The sequence below is a fragment of the Andrena cerasifolii genome, chromosome 13 (genome assembly GCF_050908995.1).
Source record: "Andrena cerasifolii isolate SP2316 chromosome 13, iyAndCera1_principal, whole genome shotgun sequence".
NCBI classification, from domain to species: Eukaryota; Metazoa; Arthropoda; class Insecta; order Hymenoptera; family Andrenidae; genus Andrena; species Andrena cerasifolii.
Window position 1 is genome coordinate 6,387,078 of NC_135130.1, and position 25,798 is coordinate 6,412,875.

Genomic DNA, 25,798 nt, shown 5'->3' on the forward strand with positions numbered 1-25,798 from the left:
GATACAAAAAATACTTACTTTGGTACAATAAATGTTGATAATTTCAAAACATCACGGAATACTGGCGTCTCTAACCAGTGTTCAAACACCACTAAACATGCGTTTAATGACTGGTCCGTGTCATATTATCGAGTACCAGTGGATAAACGCAACAATTTCAATATTAAAAACAAAAATTAATAAGAGATCCAATTAATTTTCAATTCTTCAATATTTAATAAACCCAAAACAACTGTACTATTTCAAAAATTATAAAATAATAATTAATTACAACCTTAACAAAAATATTCTCTCGCTTGCTTGAGCCCATTAGGCAAGAAGCGAGATTGAAACTTTGAAGCTTTACTGTGCGATAATATTTTTTCATGACATAACCATTCAGTGATGTAGGCATATAATTGTATCTATATAAAGCTAATAAATGTTGCATATATATTTCGATCAGTTTAAACGTTGCAAATTAGTAAAACTGTTAATATTAACAAATTTTCTTCTCAATTTTTAATTATTTGGCCCTGTTTAATCACTGGGCCATTTACCTTATGTCCTTTACATCATGGTGCATTGTAGGAGTATCTGAAATAAAAAAGCGAATATTTTTCATTAATTATAATGCATTTCCTAGACAATGAACTTTCGGTTTTGTTAATTTATCAAAAATGAACTAAATGGCAAGTGTTTGAACATTTTTTGCAACTTCCTGCAGAAAATTGTTTACTAATTTGTTTAGAATTTACAATAAAAAAACTAATATTGCAAAAAGCAACGGTCAACACCTAATAACTGTTATGACGAACATGTGTAGAAATTTTTATTGCAATCGGACCATTAGAACCCGTTCGCTATTTAAATGTCTAAAAACATATCGATAGTGCGACGTTGCCACGTTGACTGCTCTACGTAGTTTCTGCAAAATTTGCACGTAAACCTATTGTTTTATGGGCATTTACTAAGAAACTATGTGGTCAGTTTTGCAGAAATTAATAAATTCATTTCCTGACATTTTGATGTACTTTTGTACCAAATTTTGGTACACTTCTTGACTATGCATTTCCTGTTTCAGAAAAAAAACTATAACCCTTTATTCTGCCATGTGCCACTGTGGTAAATCGATTTTAAACTTTGTACAAGGATTTCTGGTATTCCAAATAAGTTTTGCACGAAATTTGAAAGTATTCTAGAATTTAGTAGATTATTCAGGAACTACCTTAAAACCTTTTGCGGAAACCTTGTATAAATTGTAAATGAGTAATGTTTCATTAGATATGTTTATTGTACATTTGTAATTCACACTTACTAGGATTTAGAGGTGGGCGAAATCCATATACATCTGGAGGTATTCCTACCGATTGTGATGGAAATGTTCTTAAAGGTCTCATCATCGGAGGATATATATTACCTCCAAGAGGTCCACGAATTGGGACCCACTGTCCAACCATTAATGCTCTCGGTTGAAAATTCTGAGCAAAGAAACGAATGAGTTTTATATCATGGCTAAATTATCGCATTTTTATGTAAATAAAGTACCTACTCCATAATAAATAGGAACAGGAATTGATCCTATATAACGCTCTCGGGGAACCCTTTGTTCTCTTTCTCTGGATCTATCTGTTTTTCTCATGTCTCGAGAATGATCTCTGGGCCGCTCTCGATGGTCTCGGTAAGATCTCTCACCATCTTTCCGCTCTCTACTATGATCTGTCTCCCTATGTAAATAATGTAATAGTCTGGTGAAATACAATTGGAAGAAATGTAATGAACGCGGACACATGAAAGTGTAATAATAACTTTTACCTATCACTTCTGTAATTTCCTGTATCTTCATGCTTAGAATTGTCATACCTGAAAGAGGGTAAACAAATTAGCAAAAAATTTAATTTCCGAAACAATTTTAGATTATGTATCAACACATTTAAAATAGCAGATTTTTTGCACATGGTTTACACTTATGTTTATATTGCAATACTCTGTGTAAAATCCAGGCACGAACCTGGGGTGACGGGACCACGTGCGCCTAGGACTGTGACTTCGGGTTCTTGTAGGACTCAAGGACACCGAACGCCTTTTCAACGTTTTCGACTTGTTTTCTAAAAATTAAAGTGTCCATATTTGCTAAACAGAAGTTGTAATAAATCTTAACAATTTGAAATAATAAACGTACCTGAATTTTCCAAATTCACAGCTGCGACAGTACGATGTTCTTCAACTTCGTTTGTTTCACCTATTGCTTTTTTTATTTCTTCTCTATCAAATATCGGCTTGGATCCCTCTCCTACAGTTAAGTTTAGTAAATTTAATAATAGAAAAGCAATCGTATGTAAAAATCGGGAAAGCATTTAAGCAAAACTAGCAGCTGTGACAGACCTTGAAGATATTAACGTCATTTTGTATTGTTAATTTCAAATTAGTTAAATAAATTGTTGTAAATTTATATGATTTTATGTACTAAAAGTATGTATGAATTTATTTTTCTTCATCATAAATAAACAGTATTTTACGTAATTAAAAAGGGCTTACAACTTTCTTGAGTGCCAGATATATTAAGAGAAATTTATTTTTTAAAATTGTAATTATTTTGATGACATTATTTTAATAAAACTCTAACTCTAAACATTTTGTAGCAACTGATAAATTTTAATTTATAATGTAATATTTTCTTTTCTTTTAATTTTTCAAAAGAATGCAGCTAAATTCTTGGAATGTTACTCATTGTCTATTACGAATTCATGACAAAAATATAAATATATCGATACGCCTTCCATTATAATTCAAATAAAGTAGTTTAATTTGTGTGTAGAGGATTCATGATTCCACAAGTCTTCCGAGATGGTTCATATTTTCCAGGACGATTAACTAATCTTCCACTTCGTGGAATCGCAATTTCAAGCTTTCACGATATTCACTCTATATACAATGTTTTAAACCAACTAAATTAAGTCTACGAGTACTCATACTTTAAAATATAGAAAGTACCTATTTTCCGATTGTAGTTATTTATTCAATGCAATCAAATATAAGAATAAGAAATACCACACTATGCAAAAATGTCGAAAAATTCTAAGATTCAATTTCTGATTTCGTTTCCGCCAGTGTTCACCATGCCTTTTCAGTTGTTGAATGTCAAGATTTAAAACATCATCCAAGACGCGAAAATCAGCCAGTTGGTCTGCTTTTAGTAAATAAAGCGTTTACAAAAAAACCACTTATTTGGACATGCACACCTTCCCGAAACCAGGATACAAGGAGAATGCACAAAACGTGTTTAAACTAAGTTTTTGGGTGAAAAATTAATTTGTACCAAAATATATTATATTCATTACAGCAGTGAATATAGCTGATGCATAATTTTTTGTGCAAACTCGTAGGAAAAAAATACTGTACATAAAGCAACAAGCAAGAGATACGTTAAGCATAGCAATCTTAAAACAGTCAAAGTAAAAAAAATTGTGCTTACATATTGCACATTATGCGATCAATACAGTGATCCAACGTTGTATTTCCAAATTTGCTATATCCTGGACGAATCAAAAACACGATATTAATTTGATGAATAAAGTTGAGGAAAATCTTCAATATTACAGGAGACGCAGTATGACCGTAAAGTCCGGAACCTTCATGACTGTAGAAATCGGGGATATTATTTCGAAAGGGACCGGTGGCCAATCGAGATGAGGTTGGGGGGGGGACCCGAAATCTAAAATTGTAGCTTCGGGTATTTATTAGTTTCCGAAATATTAATAAAAAATTATTGTTAATTTTTTTTTGACGTTGCTGCAGGCCTCCCCCTACCCGAGACCCCCCCCGTCCTGGTATTTTTTATTTTTGAAATTTTGTAACCACAGTCTCAGTTTTAGCATCGCCAAACTCACATCGGTTCGCTACCATGCTTTACGCGGCCGCGCGCCCCCGTACTAATCAAGCCCCAACCAATAATATAGTCTGATTTTCGAGAGTTGAGACTTGAGGCGGGTCCTTCGGACGGAGCGTGGTTTATGGAGGAACCAATGGTACGCTACGGATTGCGTGCGGCGTTGCCACCATTGGTTCCTCCTTAAACCACGTTCCATCCGAGGGACCCGCCTCAGGTCTCAACTTTCGAAAATCAGACTATAATACCCGGGACAAGTTGGAAAGTGAAATGCGTTTTGTCGGTATGAGTCAACAGAAATATTGTTAAGAGGGGGGACCGTGGTAAAGTGATTAAAAAAAATCGGTAAGGTGTACCCTTTTATGTACAATTACCCCTGTATCTTTTGGACACATTAATTGCCGAAGCTAAAATTTTATATTTGGGGTCTTTCTACACCCCTCGTAATACCCACCAAGTTTCATCTCGATCGGCCATCGGTCCCTTTCGGAAGTACAGCCCAAATCGGTGAGAAGAATGCCATTCTTCAAATGCAGCGCTTAGTAAAGTAAAACGTGGAAATATTTAACTAGACTTCGATAATACGTTTAACCCGAAACTGTATGGATTCTGAAAAGTGAAGAGTAATGTCACAAAGAGACATTTTTACATTAGAAAGCATACAGTGTTGCCAAATTTCAATTTGTTGATCGTGATTTCTCGAAAGCCCAGAATCATCTTCCGCGTTAAGCTTTTCCTTGTGGTACTCGATGGCTGAATGACTGAAAATTCTCAAGAAATTACGGTAAAAAAGCAACTCATTACCCGCTCTTCTTTTAAGCACGACATCTTCTTTGTTGGGTATATCGCGCTTAAGTTCGTCGGTAGCTACTCTTCCAGGAATGTTTCTATGAATGTCTACTTTGATTTTCCGAAGTTCTGTTGAACTAATTTCTCTGCCTTCAGGTCCTTTAAATATGAGCGTTGTACCACTTGATGTTTCAAACCTAAAGTGCAGAATAATATTACTTGTATATATGATTTAATAGATTTGTACTTTAAGGGGTCAGTCCACTGTGAAGTCGTGAAAAATTGTCGTTTTTTTAGGATTTATTTTTTAGTAAACGAAATGTCCAATGTAAATAATGTTTTGTCTACTTATTAATACACTTATGGACAGTATAAAAAAATATATATTTTAAATTTTAAACAGTTTTTTTTAAATATATATCGCACTGATGCGAGTGCCTTGTAATCATTATGAGTGGGGTTATCGTCGGAACCAGGATTATTTTTACTGATAAAAAATTAACAAAATGGCGAAGGTTTGAAGTGTAAGTGTCGAAATACGGTGAATTTTTCAATCATTACATTTTGAGTTTTAAAACAACTTGAAAAAATTCTTTTAATTTTTTTTGTATAATATAAGAGTAGCTTAATAAATAACAAAAAGATTTATTACATTATGTGTTGTATCTACGGAGAAAAAATCTTTAAAAATAGCTTGATTTTTCAAACCGTCACAGTGGACTGACCCCTTATACTTATTGTAATTTAACATTTTGATTACTTCTTGAAGCTTATTGTTTTATAGTGTACAGCTGTATTGAAAAATTATATAAACTATATAAATTCGATATTTTATCCAAATGCAAGTTAACACTTCATCAGTGAACTTTTCCGGATATAGCCAAAAGCATATTTAATTTAAATGTATCCTTCAAAGTATAAGTCACGAAATTCCACAATCCAACGATGAAATCTTCAAATTGTTCTTTGTCTATGAAATCCTCCAGAATGGGAAAGCTGCGTCTACTTGAACAGTTAATAATTAAAGATAGTTTATACTTACTTTTTAGAAAGCAGAGTAACTTTAGGTGTATGATGCTCAGTTCTTCTATGTCGGCTAGGTGGAGATTCGCTCCTACTCCTATGACATCTGTTGCATCTTCCTTCGGGAGGTGAAAACCCCATATAACGAGCGCGTCGTATCTCGTAGTCCATAGCCATTCTTCTTTTCAGTCTATTATGCCAGACTATTTTTTCTTGTTCGATCACCCATTCGCGTCTACGCCGTCGCCTCTCCTCTTCCATTGCACGTAGAATCGCGTCTTTATCTTCATTACGCGGGGGCTCAGGTTTTTCATCACGATGCGAATTCCTCGATGTATGCCGTTTCATTCCTATATAAACGTAGCAAAGATAGGTTATATTTATTAGGTACCGGTATCAAAGAGTTTCCTACTTGGTTATAGCGAATTCGGTACCTCGCACTGACTCTGCACTGGTGCCAGAAAATGACTTGGATTGGTTGTTTCTGATAGAAACGAAGATTGCTCTATAAGAATCAACCAATCCAAGTCATTTTTTGGCACCAGTGCAGAGTCGGTGCGAGTTACCGAATTTGCTATTAGCCTAACGCAAAATTTGAATAGGTTTGTACTTTATACCGAATTGTTATAAAATGAATTACCTTGTTATCGCGCAGAAAAATGACCAGCAATGAACAGAGTAACCAGTAAATAAAAGCATAAAAGTTAAACGTACCTGCATTATTTATAAACTTTAAGAAGGAAACACCGCGCAAACGCGCTCGCTAACCCGAATGCAGCCAACTGCAACCAGTGTAGCCAACTGAAGCGACCTCTAAACTCTTAAAAATGAACTTCAATGGAGTTGAGTATTTAGTTATGTATTTAGATATTCGCAGCAAAGTAACTCGAGGGGTTTATTTCTTTTGAAAGAAGTAGGAGCAATCTTAATTGAATTTGAGGCTTATTAATTGTTATTAATTGAAAATTAAAACGGTTCCGGTCGATTATTGGAACGGTCGAAAGGCGGAAGCAGGGCCGGCGCGAGGATGGTTGGCGCCCTTGTGCAAGAAAATTTTTGCACCTGTGTTCTATTTAATGTTTTGTCTTCACGATTCCTTTATTATTAAGTGTGCGTTATAGTTTTTTAGCGGGTCAGAAGGATCTTTGTGACTTGAGCAAGAAATCTTCTACGAACTTTTCTACTTAGTCCCGACGCTCAGTTTATGACTTCTTTGTCTGAAAAATAATACGTACGATGATACTTATAAACAGACGAAATTAAGCGTATTTTTACACATTAATAGAAATAGTCTTATAGAATTATTCGAAATATACTTACATAGGTATTAAAAGTTACCGATTTTATGGGAGTTCCTGTGACCTGACCGGAAATACCGACTTCGTGAAAAATCAGTAGTTTTGGCGCGCACTCTACATTTCAGAACGGAGACTCTGGGAACTAGTTCAACTCGAATACCGTAGTCGATAAAAAGTTAATAAAGGAACAAACAATAACGATGCGTTTACAGTGGTGAACGGTTAATTGTTGATGTTATATCTGATCAAGATGAAACATCTTGTTCAAGTAGTACAATTATTTTTGTTTCCTGAGATAGTTGAATGTATGAAGAACAATGTACCACTAATTTTTTTCATTTATTCACTCATAATGGAGTTATTTTTTGTCAGAAGTGAAGAGTTTTCATAGTACACGTTTCTCTCTTGATCAGTCTCTGAAACACCGTTCGCTAAATAGTAAAATTTTTGTATGTCGTAAACACAAATTGTGTCATTTTTTTTACAGAAGCCTTTCAGAAGGTAGAAGATATGTTGTACTACACTTTCGAATAATCTTTACTTTCTTTATTAACTATCTTTTTGTGTTTACGTTTTATTGTTTTCCTGTGTTTTAAGCAGGATGACGTTTCAAGCTTATTTTTGCTTATATTGTCCAACGAACTATAGTCCCATTTTTCCCTCCTCTCTCTTTCGGGTCCCAGCAGCAGCAGCGCATCGGGAGAAAGGTGGTCGGGTCGGTCGGTCACCCATCTTTCTCCAGTACACCGCCTCGTGATGCTTAACTTTGGTGATCTAACGAGAACCGGTGTTTTCTATCACGGCTACGGCCGCTGGTTATCTTTTTGTGATTATTGATGTTTGAAAATGACCAATAATTCAGTGAGGTATATTACAGTTCGAACATTTTATTAATAATTTTGTTATACTTCCGAGCGAGTCTCCCGATATTTGTTTTGGTGTCATTAAAATCAGTAAAGGTTTCTCTTTATAATACAAAAAGAATTGGCTGCCAACTACTCGTGCCTATAGAGTGTTCTCAGCATTTTCTTTGTCGCAACGCACTGAGCAATCACATTGCATATCGCGTCGCATTCGCGTTGCCCACTGCTAACTGTACTTTTATACCAGTTTATTATTATTATCCGTAGTGACTCGCATTAATATATCAGGACACCATGGTGTGTGGGAGATTATTGCTCTAAATATTTGTTTATAATAATGTTATTGAATTGTTTCATAAAATATTACAACAATTATTGTAGTTAGCAGGAACATAAATTTTCATTATTCAAAGCATACAGTTTTTTGCGTAATAAGCGCTAAACTAATGTCGAAATTTAACATGGAAAAAATATTCGGAGCAAGTTACATAAATTTTATATAAAATATATATCTTTTTTTAACATTATTAGCGTAATATTAATATTTCGTAAGTTGACTAGCCGTGGGAGCTCAATAACTAACAATAACAGCTCGGACGCACGTCAGAAAATTATTCGACGTTGAATAAAGTTAAAGTTGAAAATTTTCTTCGACACCGAAGTTGAAGCGCTCGACGAATAAAAGAATTAACTTTTTTCATTGAATAAAACAATTATTCGTCATGCGTCGAATAAAGTTAATCCGGATAATCTTTATAAAACACATGACGAATAATTTTTTTTAACTTTTATTCGTTATTAGAAATTTGTATTCAAATAAAAATTTTGCCCCTCAGAACGTTTGCCACCGGTGCCATTTTCCTTAAATCCGCCACTGATTACGACTTCAATATTTATCAACATACGGCTTACAACATGCGATACCCGACTGAGGCACGTACCTATACAAACACATTATAAAAAAACAGGTCTGGAACGACAAGAGACACGACGCAAATATTTTGTTTACATGATCGGACGACCGGTACTAGGTCGCGAGATGTATTTAGTACGATCCAATCATGAAAATTTCAATATCTATCATTTTCGTTCCATCTTTTTGGAAATAGTACCAATAATGAGCCAAATAATGTCGTAATTCTTATGCCTTGCCCTGATCATTATTCAGGATAATATAAGTATATTCAAATTGATTACTATTAAAATTAGTGCGATGTATGTCGTTTTTCGGGTTATTTTCGTCGGGAAAGCTTCGCCATTCCATTGGTATAATTTTCAACAAGATACATAGAATACAAATTATGGGACACCCTTAGGCTCGAGACAGACGAGTGAGTTCCCAAACGAGCATTTAGCGATCGTCAACTTAGGCATTGAAAAGTTAACACTTGAGGGTGTTATAAACCAAATCTTTCCGACGATTGCGTTGTGCCCTGAACAAGACAGGCTTTGGACGACTGCGGTGCCGAGATGCATTCGTGAATGTATCGCGTTGACGACGACGCATCGTTATTCTTTATCGGGGAAACATAACGTTTTATTCTTTTATTAATCTTAGGTACACGAGAGAAATTCCCGCACGACAAAACTCGCTCGTCTGCAGCATGTCTTATATACCGATTTCCGCGAAGGAGATAATTTGAAATTATAATTGTTCATAATTACGTATCTCTTCTTGGTGTTTAGATGTTGAAATTTTTCGTAAACTTCTAGGTACAACACGTGGTACAATCACTATAAATTCCTTGTTCTGCGTTGCATCTGTGCGCTGCGACAATTCAGCTCGGAGTGTTCCGGGGGACCAAGCCGTCTTTGTTTGGCTGAAGTTTTCCCGTTTAGTTAGCACCGCATTGGTAGGAGGCGCTAGGTACATCACACACACATACCTACGTGTATCAGTGAGCACGACACACAACCTTTCGACGTTGGTGAAATGTTACCATGACGACCGTCGTCATTTAGAAATGTTTGGCGCAGACACGAGGAAGTGTCCTCACTTTCCCTGGTTTACCCTTTCTAAGGCCGTCTGACCATGGATTGTCGCGTCAGTGACGCGTATGCAGCAGATAGAATTTTTCCTAAGAAAAGAAGAAATATTCAATTTCAATGTTTATCCTTCTATCTGCTGCATACGTGGCGCTGGCGCGACGATCCGTGGACAGGTTTTAAAGTAAACGGTGCATTACACGTATACACATACACATACGTCCCGATTCACACCAATTCACACATTCACAGTTTAGTACGCACCTCATTGGTAGGAGGCGCTACAAACTCTGCTTCAACTTTCGTAAGAGGGAAGCTTGGCCCCCCTGGTTCCAAGTGCAGATAGAACAAAATCGTAGAGGAAAATTTTGCACTGTTTAATAAACTCTATCATCCTGCGCAGTTACTTTTTTCGTAGGTGCGGCGGTACACTTGAAAACTGCATTTGAACTCATTTTTTAAATGGAACCATACAATTTTGTTTACATGAATTTATTCCTTGCGTTATTCTGCGTATAAAAAGTATAAGGTAAGATAGTCGAAAACTCAATAGCTTACGAGATATTTAATTTTATATAGGAAAAAATATTAGTACGAAGTTTCATCGTTTGGGGGCGCCACTTTTGGCATATTTCGTAATAAAATTAAATATCTCGTAAGCTATTGAGTTTTCGACTATCATACCTTATACTTTTTATACGCAGAATAACGCAAGGATTAAATTCATGTAAACAAAATTGTATGGTTCCATTTAAAAAATGAGTTCAAATGCAGTTTTCAAGTGTACCGCCGCACCTACGAAAAAAGTAACTGCGCAGGATGATAGTGTTTATTAAACAGTGCAAAATTTTCCTCTACGATTTTGTTCTATCTGCACTTGGAACAAAGATACAGCCTGGCAAAGTTGCTTTTTATTACATGAGAAGAAATTAGATTTTTTTTCAATTGGGGGCGCCACTTTTGGTCACGTTCCGATAGATGGCGCGCAGCGTCAAATTTCTATGATAGGTATCCTGTTTTACCCCGCTGTCAAATTTTCAAAAAGCTTCTTCGAGCAATAAATAAACAATTTTATTATGCAAATTAAGTGCATAATAATCTATAAAGCCCCCAAAAGATGCCCACGCCCTCAGATCGTAAATAAATAAATGTACCAACCTTTTGCGTGTTCGAGAACATAACCTTTCTTTCAGCGAATCGAACTACCGCAGGAAATGAATTAATTTGCATAATTTTGCAGTTGTATCTTAAAACACAAACCTCCTCCCACCTTCGTTATATTTAATTAATTGCTAACAGGTCAAATCCATCGCGGTCTTTAGTAAACGTTCATTTTATTCAATAAATTACAGACCCTAATAAACAATCAGTGTAAAAATAAAGTAAAATTAGGAACAGTTACCTTACAATAACAATACTTTGCATCGTTTCTATTAAATTACTTTCGGCCTCATATACACGTGTACATCATAAAAAAATACATCACATTTCGTAATAAAATTAAATATCTCGTAAGCTATTGAGTTTTCGACTATCTTACCTTATACTTTTTATACGCAGAATAACGCAAGGAATAAATTGTCATGAAATTGTATTTTCAAAATATGGTATAAACTATTATAAAATCTCCGATACATTCAAGTCCTTAACCACGTTAAATTCACAATAAAATGTTCCATATCTTGCAGCGTTAATTCGTTTTCAAAATCGTCCGCCCCCTCCTTTGTTTCTTCGTTCGATCGATCATTTGTCAATTGGTGAAAAATGTAAATTTGAAAAGGTTAAATTTCTTGTAAAATTGGTCTCGACCCTACAAATTTGTCATTATTACCATAAAATATCTTGAAATACATAAAAAGAACCGAAAAAAACATGCGTAAGTTGTAATAACAGTGGACATCAAATATCTTCGCGTGCACCTTTTCATTTAAAAAAAAACTGTCGTAGATCAAACAAGTTCTACATGTAATTCACAAATATGCTGCAACAATGGTATACCAAGCACATCGAAAATTCGCGCCAATCTCGGGTCATCTTTGGCGCAAGTATTCTTCACATACAGCCACGACGACACGAAAAGTCTGTTGAATTTGATGGAGCCGCTAAGGTCACCGAAACCTTGCTTTCCGGCTCCGGTGGATGATTCGTTACGTGGCGACGCAGCAGCTACGCTATTGAACGCCGAAAGGATTAAGCTGGACGTGCATCAGAACATATTGGGTAACGTTAGGCCACATTCCCATGTGTGCGCATCGAAAGGTAGAGATGTTGATATTTTTTAGAAATATCGATATATATGGTATCGATATATTTCAAATATATCAATATCGCATTTCGATATATCGAAGAACAATATCGATATATCGGTTCTTTTTTTAAATTATTGGGGTAGAATTGCCACTCAAAGTATTAACCATGTTCTGCATTGCTGATTGCAACTTTGTAGACCTGTATGCATTATCCTTAACTATGATTTCGAATGAATTCCTTAGATATTGGCGAAAGCATTTTTGCACGCGTTCAGAAGGATATTGAAGAGAGTCTGCGGGAGGGCATAGAGAAACAATCCCAGGAGAAGTTTCATATGTATCAAGCGAGGAAACGACTGGAAGCTGAGCGCGACATACTACAGCTGCACATAAAATACGAGAATTACATTAAAACTGTGCAGCACGAGTTAGAAAAGCAACTCGAAGTAACTATTTACTTTACGGTGTGCTAAGATTAATTGTGTGTAGCAGTTGTTCCACTTTTCTAAGTTCAACTGCAGCAAAGATTCCCGGGCATATGCTTTTACGTGTCTCACATTGCGACTTATAAGTCTGAGAAGCCTATAATTTAACTATTTATTTAAGTACATGAAGAGGTATCCCCCAAGTCGTTTGGTTATTCCCATACAGTGTTACCGGGAAATACCCGCGCAGTGGCAAGATGATAATTCCTAGTGGAGAGGGAACATGCCACTGCGCGGGTATTTCCCGGTAACACTGTTCCCATATTCGAGCTCATTCCGAGAAATTACTTTCGCTTCTCAGATTCAGTGGGCAAATGTTGCTGCTAAGTGTGTCAAGAACATCCAGAAAGCAGTTGTCCAAGAACGACTGAACGTGACTCAAGAAATGATGCAAAAGATGCGAATTGAAATGGCCTATGTTGTGGAATCATTGTACACGGATTTTGAAGAATCCTTTCGTGCTCAAAGAGAAACTATAATTGCTGATTTCAATGGGATCATGAGGTTTATAACTGCCGTAGCCGACATTTGTGTAAATTTAACGTTTCACATCTTCCCATAGGAAGGAGCATGTAAAACTACATAAAGATAAAGAAGAATTCGAAAAGAGAGTGGCCAGGGATTTATTCATTCAGAAGCATCAGCTTGAAATGCAAAGCACTGCAGATATAATCTACGTTCTGTGTTTGGAACGGTTACGAAGCAGTAGAGAAAAGCATGCTATGCACACGTACTTCCAGGTAAGCGAACTGTTTGAGCTCGTTGATATACTAAATGATGTCCTGTACGAAATTTTGTGCAAATAGAAACAAATCGACGGGTTCCGTGAGTCGATCGTCCAATTGAACAATATTCTAACTATGATGAGAGAAGAGATTAGTAATTGTCACATGGAGAAGAAACTATTAGAAGAAAAGCTTTGTGACGTTACTGAACAATTTCAGAAGTTCATTAACTTCGTGTTTCATGCGGTACCGGGGCAAGCGGAATATTTGCTGCCGTTGGAATTACAACGGCTCATACCTTCAAACAGTGCTGAAAAAAAAGATAGCAAAGAGAACAATTTATCAGCGTCGTTGTAAAATCTTTGACGTGTTATTAGTTTTATCAAATGTACAGTATTGTCAAGTAAACGTCTAAAATAGTCTAAACTACTTATGGTCTATTTGTTTATATAAGTAGTATCGACATCGACATTAAGGTGCGATTTCATGCAGACACTCGACGCTCGTTTTTGAGCGTCAAAACTAATCACGTGACCGACGCTTAACCAACGAACGAGCGTCGAGTGTCAGCATGAAATCGCACCTTTAGGGCTGCCAGAGGGTTCCTACTCGTAGTGGAGGGGGTACACCAATCGACGCAAAGGTTGTTTCCCCCCCACTACGGTAGGGATTTTCCTGGTAAAGTGGTAACCCTGATAGATAATTTGAACGGAAAGGAACTGTCAACCGACAATTTGCATATCAGAAACCACTGCGATTTAAAGTTCTTTGGCTATTGAGAACAGCGATTTTCACAGTTTTGGAAGTGGTAAAATCGCACACGACAAGGCCCAAAGAGAAATCCAGGAATTCTCAAAAGCGCTGATAAATCCCCGAAATAACATATTCTTGTTCTATCTTAACACGCGTGGTAAAACCGGGCTATTTAAATCTACAATGATGTGCATACAGATATAATCATACTGATTCATTCCTAGGCTGTATTTTTGTGAAAATTTACTGTTAAAATGTTTTTTTTTCCTATAACATAGGAGGGACTTTTAAAAAACAGTCCCCAATTAAAATTACAATAAATAATTCGTTCAGGAAAGTTACAGACTATTACGATAACTTATAACACTCGTATACAATTATAAAATTCTTCCCCTGGAAAAAGTATAGCTAATAATATATGAACTTATCAAACATTCTCTTACAAGCTTCGGACACAGTCGAATTCCCTTTACATTAAATATTAATATTCATTGTCCCTGCACACTGATTGAGTAATTTGAGGAGGGCGATACCATTCTGGATCTGTTCGGAGGCTGGATAGCCATGGATGGTAAAATTCATTCATTACAAGAGCCGTTCTTCCAACTTTGCTTCGTGGAACAGGTGGATAATCTGTTAGTCGCCATCCGTATACCCAGCTCGTGCAATCTGGGTAGAAGTGACGGTTCTCTGGCATGTCCTTCCGTCTACAATAACATTAATCTCTTAACACAAAACGAACAATGCAAATACCTCGAAGCAAAAACATGTAAAAAACGGAAGGTGGATACCAAAAATGAGAAATTTGATATTATAGAAACCCTTTTAATTAAATGCATTGTAAAACAAGTGTACTAAGCTTCTTCGTATTTCCATAAAAATAGGAAGAAGCTAATGCCAAAAGCCGTTCGCGCATTTTGGAGAAGCGCGGCGAATCGAAGAAATTAATAACAATTAATTGATTGTCGCTGTGCTTCGGTCATGAATTGTTTATATAAACTTCTTTTCTCTTCGTATCGCGGCGCTTGGCTAAAATGCGCTTACAATAAACTCTTCTCCTCGCGTTCGCAAGAAATTAGTGTTATGTGTAGAACCTTTCACGAAGATAGTTTTCTGCGGCGATAAATGTTGCCTCATTCTCGTACAAAATGGCTCTCACTTTTGGATCTATCGGTTTCATTATGTTTATATTGATAGAGCCATCAGGCTCCATCGGCCTCCAATTCGGCAACGGTTTCAAGCGTATCTACAACAAAATAGGAAACGTTGCCTGACTTTCAGTCTGTACTTTCAGTCTGAAGATAATTAATTCTATGCGTAACACAATCGCATACAATGTCCACGCTCGGTTCTTTCCGCTCTCGTTCCCGAATAGGTGGCAGTTCGATTTTCTTCGCAGGTTTCGTTTTCTCCAGATGCTCCAACAACTTCTGCTTATTTTTCACAAACCATCTCATACGCATAGACTCTTCTTTCTCTATCATTGCGGTGTAAAATGCCTGGCAACGAGAATCGCAAATCCCTCCCCTCGACATGGCTTAAATATATTATTTACACTCTGAAAATTTAGGCGATCAATATATAAAAAACTGAGCACAAGCCCAACGATATTTAAGCGTTACATTTACAGAGAATTTTCGCCGTGACAACTATGAAGTGCGATTACAAAACTTCGCGATGCTTTAATGTTTATTTTACTCAACGATCCCTTTGGCGTATCAGGCGAGAGAATTCGCTACATGGTTTTCATACTTTATAGAATCGTTTTATTTACACTGTTCTTACAATATAATACGCTTTATTGTATGCCGATCAATTACTTATCACTGTGCTATCATCGTTAACTTATATAATAATACCAGTGGGAGCATTAGTTTATGTACAATTCGATTAAAAAGAAGTTAAACAATTCCAGGGGGCAGAGACTAAATCCGCCGATAATTCTAAGGTAAATAATCCGTGGGAATCAACTGGTTTCTGTGCCCCCCCTCCCCTAAGCATCCGAAATCAGACTCGCCATCTAACATCGGTAGAAACTGGGCAGCTGGTATTTTCACAATACGCAAAGTGAGTATTTATTTAAACACTTAAAAAGAGATTATACGTAAAAGATTTTGCGCGACAATCGAATTTAAGAAGCTACCAGCGAACGCGAGAGACGCGCTCGCTATAGACCGGACAAAATCACTGGAACTCGTACTGTCATTTATTTGGTACACTTACATATTCTATATACATACGATGCCTATATGTATATACGCGTGTGCACAGATATGCCGTGTATTAATTGGAATCTAGCTGCCGACGTTCAAATTTTTACAAGATCGAATCCCCGCAGCTTAGACGTTTCGAATGTTCCTCGAGAAAAATAGTACGTGTGTGTTATAAAAAAAAATATTTGCGAAAGATCGTGATACACTTTTTTTTTTACGCGCGCGGAGGATCACCGATATGCGGCGTTAAACAATGATATATCGGTAACGATGAGTAAGTATTACAGTGTTGTAATAATAAATAAATATGGCGTGAAATATGAGTTCTCACATGATATTACTCCCTCTTAAAGTCAACATCAAATGACCCAGTAATCACAGCCATAGGAAGCAATATTGTGGTACGTCATAAGATTTAGATGCAATATCGTTTATATTACAAACTGACTAAGGAGCAATTCTTACTTTGTACTTGGGTAATCAAGACGAATTGTACCTATCGCACAATAACATTGCTATCTTTTTTTTTCCTTCTTTCGTAGTCTGTTCGTACTGTACATACGCATGTAACATTAACTTATCTACATCGCTATACAAAATAATTACTTTACACCACCTGCGGTTGGTCTAGTCTGTTTACTGTAGCGAAACAATCATCCCCCTCATAGCAATCTAAACCCCTCTGTTCCGTTCTATGCAAGACTTATCTAGAGATTTCTCTTTCTTCCGAAGATCGATATCATACCGTAATAAATGTACAATTTGCTTAGCCTTAGACCGTGTATTATACCTTATATAAATATCAAATACTAAAACTTCACACCTCCGCCTAAAGCACGCGAAATTTTCAGTAGTGGTTTCGTAAGTCAGAGATTACTTTTCAATTATGCCGACTTAATTATGCTACGCTCGCTTCGTCGTTAATCTTTTCTTCCCCCTTCCCCGTGCATCCCACTGTTTTTAGCTTAGTATATGGTACAATATTGAGTGCGCTACGTGACCTAATTTCGGTATTCGAGCGGAACGTGCCCGTCGAACCTAATGTTTCCCATCGATGCTCGTATTACTTTTCCTTTTATATGCAACTGGCCCAATATGTATAACTTTGCTGCATTCAAGTGAAGTATTCTCAACAGTTTTCTTTTTTGTAATATATATGTATATATATATATATATTTCTTCGATTCAAAATTAAATATGACTCACTCTAATGGACAATCATTCGTTACGCTTCGATTTCTTTTTACATATTAAATAATTTGTGAACGTCAGAAATAAGTCCATGCAAATACGTTAATATAAATTATTACTTTATAACAAAAACATACATAATTGTCTCATAAATAAATTGAATGTAGTTTACGTGTAATTTCGTGGGTTTTCTTTTTTCTTATTTACTGTGTTCGTGAAACAGTGAGCTCTCATTCAATCCTCCCGATGAACTTATCGCGTTACCCCCTGTGAGCAGTATGGTAGACAATAGCAGTACTAGTATCAATAATTGTTTATTTCTCAATGAATATCGCTAATCGTGGATTTTGTTTTCTCGCTTCCTGGAGTGATATATATCAGACGGATAGGTATCCCGTCCGACAGAATGGAACAACACTCAGCGACGGTTTTAAATTTTACGGAATCAAAGGGAATCGAATATTTCTTTACACGATAATTATACAAACATATAAATTATTCTCTTCGTATCTCCAACGAATTTACGTCTCATTCTTTCGCTTTTGTATATTGTTTTTGTTTTCCACCCTCGACAAAAGAAACGCATGTATTTTATTGTGATCGGGCGACACGCTATTTAAAGCAGCCATATACTACGACGTAACTTAAAAAGATTTTCTGATACATCTCTCGTACCAACGAGCCTGCGTCCTGCACTTGGCTCACAGATGGATTTTCGATCGTATGTACTCATCCCTCATGAATTATTATACACATGTAATAATACCATAGTAACAGATGAATTAACAAAATATCACTCGTCATTGATAAACTCTCGAAATACGAAAAACGGACACTTATCTCTCATCCAACAATGTTTTAGTGTAAAGGTGACGTAAAAGATTCAAAAATACCTAACTTGTAGTCACATCAAGTAACACTGAGGTCGGGGCGTTTTTATTAAGGTACGCGCTCACGTCCTGAAAGCGGCTAGACCTAGAGGAAGCAGCTTGGTTCTGATTCATCCCACTCAAGTCATTCTCAGTTTCTGGCCCGCAGTATCCATCGTCTTGTTTCTCGTGGAATATGTATTTGAAAAATTCGTATCTACGTAGTTTGCGGGAAAGATATTTTTATAATATTCCACGTAGCATTATATAATCTTTTAGAAAATCTTAGTATGTACAGCCCTATTTGACTCGATGCATACGCAGTAGTATCGTTTATACGAGGCACCTCGAACCAAAGGCATGCAAGTCACGCTTTTCTGATATCGCGAGAATCGAGTTTGGAATTCAAATGTGTTGAAAAAATTCTACGTAAAGTCTTTATGAAAATTAAGTTGTATTTAATGCTTGACATGTAGTAGGCGACAGCATGTTTAACGATTTAACTAACCATTTCTGTTCTTAAGGAGTTATGGCTTAATTTTAAATAATTTTTCGCCCGTCTCTGCTTAAACATAACCGCTTAATTAAAAAAAAAAAATGAAAAAAGGAACTTGCATTCCTTTGGTTCTGATTTAAGTGCCTCATATCACGAGTATTATACATTTAACTCATGGCGGTCGAAAGCGAAAATATTCCCAATATATACTTGTACTGTTTTAAATCAGAAAAATGGAGTTTATGTGTAAATAACTCACAGTTGGGCATTATTCGAATGATATCGAATAAGAATTGCGAATAAAATGAAGTTATTCTCGAATAATGAATAATTTTTTATTCGAATAAAAATTTATTCGTTATTCTCGAATAACTTAATGTTATTCGAAGATTACAAAATTTACATTTACATAATAATATTCGAAATTATATAAATTTATATAATATTTATTCGACTAAAGCCCATCTCTAGTAAGTATAAACATACCAAGCAACTAATTGCTTGATATATCTACACTACATTCAAATTTAGAAACGATTAAGTAGTGAATCTTTCAAAGATATGCTTTTCGTTATTTTCTCCCTAACGGCCAAAATACCATTTAGTTAAGATTCGAAAGTGAGTGTGAATTAATAGACTTATTACTTTATATCATATACTCACGTTGACCAACAAATCGTAGTCGCAGGCATTTGATAAAGAACACGGGCATTTAAACCACGGAAGTAGCCTCGCAAACCTCCGTGTGAGTAAACTTTCTTAATGGCATCCATCATACCTTGAGCGTGTATACCACCACTTTGGGTATTTAAAAGTGTTTTACAAACATCTAAAGGTGTTGTGATCGCAGCAGCAACAGCTCCTGCCAATGCACCTGCAATTCATCATCACGATTTAGACATCAATGAAATTCTGCGATACTACCAACGTGCTAATGCGTTGAAAATCAACCGTATTAAATTACATATTAAGTACCGGCACCAGTGGCGGATTTAACAGGACGATTAATGAGCAGTTGCCGCCTAGGCCCCTGCCAAGAAGGCCCCCTAGGGCCTCATCTCCAAAAAAAAAATTGTGATTAGGTATAGGTATCCAAACCCTACATTTTTTCGTGTTACTACACTTGGCTCGTTTTTGGTAAACTACCTCTTCATTTTACCCCATAAATGGGCCTCTCAGAACGTTTGCCACCTGGGCCTTGTTTCTTAGCCCTTTCGTTACGGCGTACATTTTCGCGAAAGTGTTTGTTTTCTATAAAATAATTTTTTTTTAAACTACCAGAGATGCTGACTAAAGTCGACGCTAGGATCGGCAGCTCGTTTCGTGACGCCAACTAAAGTCGGCGCTTGTGCACACGGGTCGTCGCGTGGCTGCCGATTATAGTCGGCGCTCATAACGAAAGGGTTGCATCCGCCACTGATCGGTACATTGCTTCCTTAAGAATGATATCTACGTACCAGATACCATGTGCGCTAGAGGATTGTAAGTGTGCTCTGGATTTGTGAAGATCTGCGCCACTTCGTAAGTCATAAAGTGAATCATTTGGAAAGGTACATTCATGGCCAGCTGAGTCGTGTAGCTCCTATAGAATGCATACGCACCTTCTTTCTGGTATACATTCTTTATACACGTCATGACATTTTGGTAAGGAGAGTTATACATTTGCAATCGCTGTTTAACCACTGGAATAAGATAATTTTATTCTTCATTGGACAAAATGCTAGAAATTACGAATCGCATTTAGCCGGCTGTAATTCCCAAGAAAGAAAAATTTATTCTGTATCTTCTATAACTTGCATAATGGTGTAAATTGTGCGGAAAGAACATTTATATACAGTAGCGGGGAAACAAGTTAGCGCTTCTTCGATTTGTTTTATTTCTCTTATTTTTTAGCATCGACTTGGAACTGTGGTATGCGTTTGATATACATCTTCTGATGGAGAGTCTAAAGCCGCATGAAACCCAGTTAAAGTCGAATTTATTTAACTAACAAACGAAAGTCTTAAATGGCATTCAACGGAACAACATCTTGTTCCGAAATATTTGATTCTTTATTACTTTTCAAAAGCGGTAACTTCTTGTCGACTTTGGAAGCGTGTTGTCTTGTTTAATGTTATGTAGGCTTTTTCTTTTCTTCAACTGGCTTTTATACAGCTTTTAATTCTCCATCAGAATATATATTGAGCACGTGCTACAGTTCTCTGATGAAGTTAAAAAGTAGTAGAAGTAGAGTAGATCAGGCGAGGCGAACCTTTTTATCTGCGGAAAAATTAGTAGAAAATTAATCATAACAGAATTTTATTGAGACAAGTTTAAAAAGTTAAGATAGATTTTCATAAGAATTAACCAGAGTTGAGCATTAACTAAGCAAAAAATTATTTAAATACCGGATCAAATAAAAGTTAGGGACCGTACTTAAATTACGTAAGGGTAATTTTTACGAATTCTTACCCCCTCCCTCCCCCCAGTATAAGAATTCGTAAGATTTGATATTCCAACCCCCTCCTTACGTAATATTTTTTACACTTAATTTTTTTAGTCATTAAAATTCTTTTAAAGGTTTATATAATTCATTTAAGTTGGTTTCGGGAAATTTAAATTAAAACTACTTTTCTGAAACATTAATGATAGAATTTGTATTTATTTACAATTAAGATAAACAATATTACGTAAGACACTACCTGACTCCCCCCCTTGTAAGAAAACGTAAGATATTCACGACCCCCCCCTCCCCCAGAAAGCCTTACGTAATTTAAAAATGACCCCTTACTCCAACTTTAGATTATTTGACGAATACAGTTAACTCAGGGCAATTTCATTCGACACATGACGAATAATATTTTGCCCATCTCTGGAATTAATTCATTCACGTGCCAGCAAAATGTTCGTACGTGTCATAGATTCGCCAACCCTGGTGTAGATCGAAAACGCAACTTTTTCGTCCGCTACTGTAATCCGATTACTCGAATCGCAATTAAATCTCCGATGCTTTACCTTCAGCTGGATTCATTACGCCGTCGTGAAGTAGCGTCGCGATGCAGCCAGCGGTTCCATAAGCAGCCAAATTCAATTCGGAATGACCCTTCGAACTTAATAGCTTATCTTTAATAAATTCGTAGCATGAAAAATATAATGCGTGTGCTGGACCAGCTCCTACTACCATTGCACTCATACCACGAATCGGTCTGAAAACACCCTCCTGCCGTACCATTCTAGTTAAAACTTCTCCTACTCCTCCTCCCCCACCTGGGCCAGGGGTCAACGCCTGCATTCTCGTCTAAATATAAAGAAAACAATTATATGTATATAATTAAAGAATATTCTCTTCGTTACACGTAAACAGTATATTTGCCAGCTATAAGTGGAAGCTTCATTGGTCAAAGAACTCGTGGAATATCCAATGTTTATTCAGTCTTTTTTTATTATTTCACTAGAGCAAATGTCCCAATTACTGCCACTTCATTTATTTAACTTAATAAACACGCAACGTATAAAGAATATCGTACAAAAGAAGTTATCATAAAATTGGGACAGTTCTTCTTATTATTATAGTACATTCTTTATACATTTTTTCTTAAGTGAAATAAATAAAGTGGCTGCAATAGGGACACTGACAATAAATGGGACATCTACCCTAGAGCTTTATTTTTTTTTTAGGTTTCCACCTGTATTCCTTTCACAGTGGAACATTATATTCATCCGCACGCAAAGATGTGTACAAATAAAAAAAGAAGTGCAAATGTAATCAGTGGCGGATTTAAGAAAAAAGGCCCAGTTGGCAAATGTTGAAGGGCCCATTTCTTCGGGAAATAGAAAAAAATTGCTTGGATAAAATCATAATTTATTTTTGAAGACAGGGCCCACTCTGAGCAGGGGCCCATTTTTCGAGAAGCTAAAGCGTTAGTTTACTGAAAACGGGCTCTGTGTAATAATACAGAAAAGAAATATAATTTGAATAAAACCATAATTCTTTTTAAGGATGGGGCCCTAGTGGGGCCTTCCGAGCAGGGGCCCAGGTGACAACTGCTCATGGGCCCTGTTAAATCCACCACTGAATGTAATGTTACTTCTATCATTCTTGTACCATTATATATCTTTAATAATTACTCCACAACGACAGGAAAATACTGCGATGTCAATAACGTCGAGCCTTAAATACCATGACTTGCAAGTGACTAAAGATAGAGCTAGTAGCTACTATCTTTCAATGAATGCTTGAAAGATCTCCAGTTACTTTACAATACTGGGAACAGTGGCGCGAATGGTAATGCGCCGCGAATGGTCGTAAGTCATTGAACCCTGAAGCTTTAATTCCGTAGCATTATTCGTATGACATAACAGATTCCCATACAGCGCGACATTCATGCCCCGTTAAAAGCGCACGTTTGGATAAATGGGCGAGAAAGTAAATGCTGATATAGCTCGCTGGTTGAAAGTAAACCAAAAATAGAACCAACCGCGACGTGTTACATAACGAATGTTTGAGATTCGTGGCGTGGACCTCGCACGTATTAATGCCCCTGCGTGCGATTTTTTGCAGAATCATTCGAGTAGCGATGCCACGAGGCGACCTGTCCCATCATCGTCGCTCGTGTGCAATTAGAGCCTGATACCTTCGTGCGGCTAAGTTCGAGAATTTTATGTGAAGTGATGTACGATGTATGGAAAAAAAAAAATAAGAATTAGGGAGGTAGTGCGTGGGGTAATAAGTTTCTGTTATTACGTAAATTTCGTGCCATCTGATACCGTCAATTTGCACAAGAATGCGTGTTGTCAATGAATTATGTAAAGAATCGAATATGCATACAGTGGCAACAATGTTTCGCGGCGGGATAATTCTCCGCGTCCGTCGTTTTCGTGGCTGACGACGGAGCGCAGCAGGATGGACCACTACCATAATAGGAAGTAATTAGTGAATCACGTGATGACTAAACTCGTGCGCATTTGAATGCAAGAGACTTAACAGCGCTCGGGAAATAATTGCGAAATGATATCGGCCGAATTGGTTGGGCCAAGGATTTCACGACGGGCGATGCGGGAAAGCGAGACGGTGGTGCAATTGCATAAAGGGCCGTAAAATTTCCATCGCGGGGGAGGGGGGAGGGGGCGACAATTAAGCGGCGGCTATCTCGTAAATTTAAGTGTCTCGTTATTTACTTAAGATTGCAATGATGATCATGCGCGACACCTGATTCTCAGGTTTCGGCGTGAGGGGGCCCGGGGGAGGCTGCCAGGAAATTCCGGGGATTACTCAACGTTCGAACGTCAGGCTCATTACCATTCAAACACCGTAAAACATGCAATGTCATTGGGGTCTGGTTTGAACGTAACCGGGTATCGAATATCCGTGGGCACCGCGGTTGAGGTTATGTAAAGCCTGTCGCGGCTCGGATGGAAATGCGCAGGGGGAGAGAAGTTTCTATTACCTTGACACTGTCAAGCGGGTACATCACGCAGTGCTCCATGATTCCAGCGAACGCACCTGCCGTCATGTGCACGGCCACGGAAGACGTGGGCAGGCTCTCGTATACTTCCGTATTCATGTTTATCACTAGGCGCCGAGGCGAGTTCCAGCGTACGGCTTTGAAGTGCTGCCGATCGTTATGCACGCAACACGCTCCCGGTGTGCTAACCGATGCCCAGTTACCGTTGGTCCGGCAGCATTTACTCGGCGACGGTCGAAGCCTCGCTGGGCTCGGGCGGTATCGTAAACGAAGAGCGTGCGTCCCGCGAGGAGACGTAATTGCAGGCGCTGATCGTGTCTCAATGGGACCGTGTTGGAATTGAAAAGGCTGCTACCCCCGATAAGCAAATCTACAATGTGCAATCCCCCTCCACGCACACGCAGCCACTGTCCTACGGATTATTGTAACCGGCTGCGGCGACAATGGCACGCCTCGGTGCGGCTGAGATGTACGGTTCCGTCCGACTGCTCGCTCGAACGATCAGAGAACTCGCTGCAAGTTGGCATTCTTCGCGGTACAGCTTACGAATAGTCGCGAGCTAGGGACGGTGAGGTTAGGCGTGCGCGCACGTGCCGCGCATGCGTCGTGCTCGACCACGTGGTGCATGCGTGCAGTGTGCTACGCAGTAGTGGGCTTAATAAATAGTCCCGATTACTACCACCACAACATCCGTCGTGCATCTGCGCTCCGCGGATGCATCGTGTTCTGCGCACGGCTGCGTATATCACTTTCGCCGACGGTGTTGTTCGGTTTCGATGAATTCAATCCGAAGATTCCATCCGACGGTTATGAGTTCTTCTACCTTTTCAGACACGCCGATGGCGGGCTCGTTTCGTCCCTCCCGCCAAGGTGCGTCGAATGATACATCGAGACAAGCGTGACAGAGTTGCGAGTCGAAGCACGAGAGGTTACTTTGCGACAACTTCAATTGATGAATCGAGTAGTTTTTATAATTCTTGCTCGACGAATAAGCTGCTTTTGACTCGTTAAATTCTTGCGCGCTTCGGGGGATTTCACTTGTGTACCTGAAACTGTATTAAAGTGGAATGATACTTTTCGAATAACTTCATATCTGAGCCTATTATAACTTCTATATATATAGAGTATTTCCGAAATATTGGTTCAGTGGAATTGTGAAAAGATAGAAGTACAGCTTCATTGGGCGAACTCTACTGTATAAATTTTCCGTTTTGTAATAAAATGAATATCACAAATTATGTGTTGCTGTTTTCCAGTCGTAATTTATATTTAAAAACCTGTATTTTCCGATAATGCCCCTTTCACAGATTCCTCTCCCATATTTCAGAGTTTCATAAATTTTGAAATGAAAATCACGGGCGATTTGGGCGTAAGTAGAATTCGCCCGAAGAAACAGTAGAAGCAAAGAAAATAATATTCGAGGCGTAACGTGTAAACTTAGGGAACGAAACCCTAACCCTCAACTTGCAATTAATAAAGTGGCAAATAATATAAGTATTTCGTTCTTAATCTTCAACTATATTTCAAACACCGTGCACTTGTAACT

The 25,798-nt window shown here is 37.5% G+C and overlaps 4 protein-coding genes across 4 annotated transcripts; 1 reads left to right on the top strand and 3 right to left on the bottom strand.

Moving 5' to 3' along the window:
• Window positions 1-196: 196 nt before the first annotated feature.
• On the bottom strand, window positions 197-9,826 carry LOC143375926 (uncharacterized). The gene is made up of 9 exons (XM_076825580.1): window positions 9,507-9,826; window positions 5,700-6,030; window positions 4,673-4,854; window positions 2,162-2,272; window positions 1,991-2,087; window positions 1,795-1,842; window positions 1,532-1,706; window positions 1,298-1,460; window positions 197-576 (listed from the first exon to the last, which is right to left on the bottom strand). The coding sequence occupies exons 1-9, from the start codon at window positions 9,712-9,714 to the stop codon at window positions 536-538; spliced, it is 1,356 nt and encodes a 451-aa protein (XP_076681695.1). The 5' UTR covers window positions 9,715-9,826; the 3' UTR covers window positions 197-535.
• A 1,117-nt stretch (window positions 9,827-10,943) lies between these two features.
• LOC143376003 (uncharacterized) lies at window positions 10,944-13,643 on the top strand. Its single transcript, XM_076825783.1, has 6 exons — window positions 10,944-11,703; window positions 11,775-12,047; window positions 12,320-12,522; window positions 12,863-13,065; window positions 13,124-13,301; window positions 13,368-13,643. The coding sequence occupies exons 1-6, from the start codon at window positions 11,700-11,702 to the stop codon at window positions 13,641-13,643; spliced, it is 1,137 nt and encodes a 378-aa protein (XP_076681898.1). The 5' UTR covers window positions 10,944-11,699.
• A 622-nt stretch (window positions 13,644-14,265) lies between these two features.
• On the bottom strand, window positions 14,266-16,076 carry LOC143375933 (uncharacterized). Its single transcript, XM_076825596.1, has 3 exons — window positions 15,374-16,076; window positions 15,134-15,285; window positions 14,266-14,746 (listed from the first exon to the last, which is right to left on the bottom strand). The coding sequence occupies exons 1-3, from the start codon at window positions 15,572-15,574 to the stop codon at window positions 14,521-14,523; spliced, it is 579 nt and encodes a 192-aa protein (XP_076681711.1). The 5' UTR covers window positions 15,575-16,076; the 3' UTR covers window positions 14,266-14,520.
• Window positions 16,077-17,209: 1,133 nt separating this feature from the next.
• Window positions 17,210-24,651, bottom strand: LOC143375929 (mitoferrin-1). The gene is made up of 5 exons (XM_076825589.1): window positions 24,235-24,651; window positions 21,803-22,085; window positions 20,266-20,490; window positions 19,472-19,682; window positions 17,210-18,529 (listed from the first exon to the last, which is right to left on the bottom strand). The coding sequence occupies exons 1-5, from the start codon at window positions 24,349-24,351 to the stop codon at window positions 18,337-18,339; spliced, it is 1,029 nt and encodes a 342-aa protein (XP_076681704.1). The 5' UTR covers window positions 24,352-24,651; the 3' UTR covers window positions 17,210-18,336.
• Between the last annotated feature and the right edge of the window lie 1,147 nt (window positions 24,652-25,798).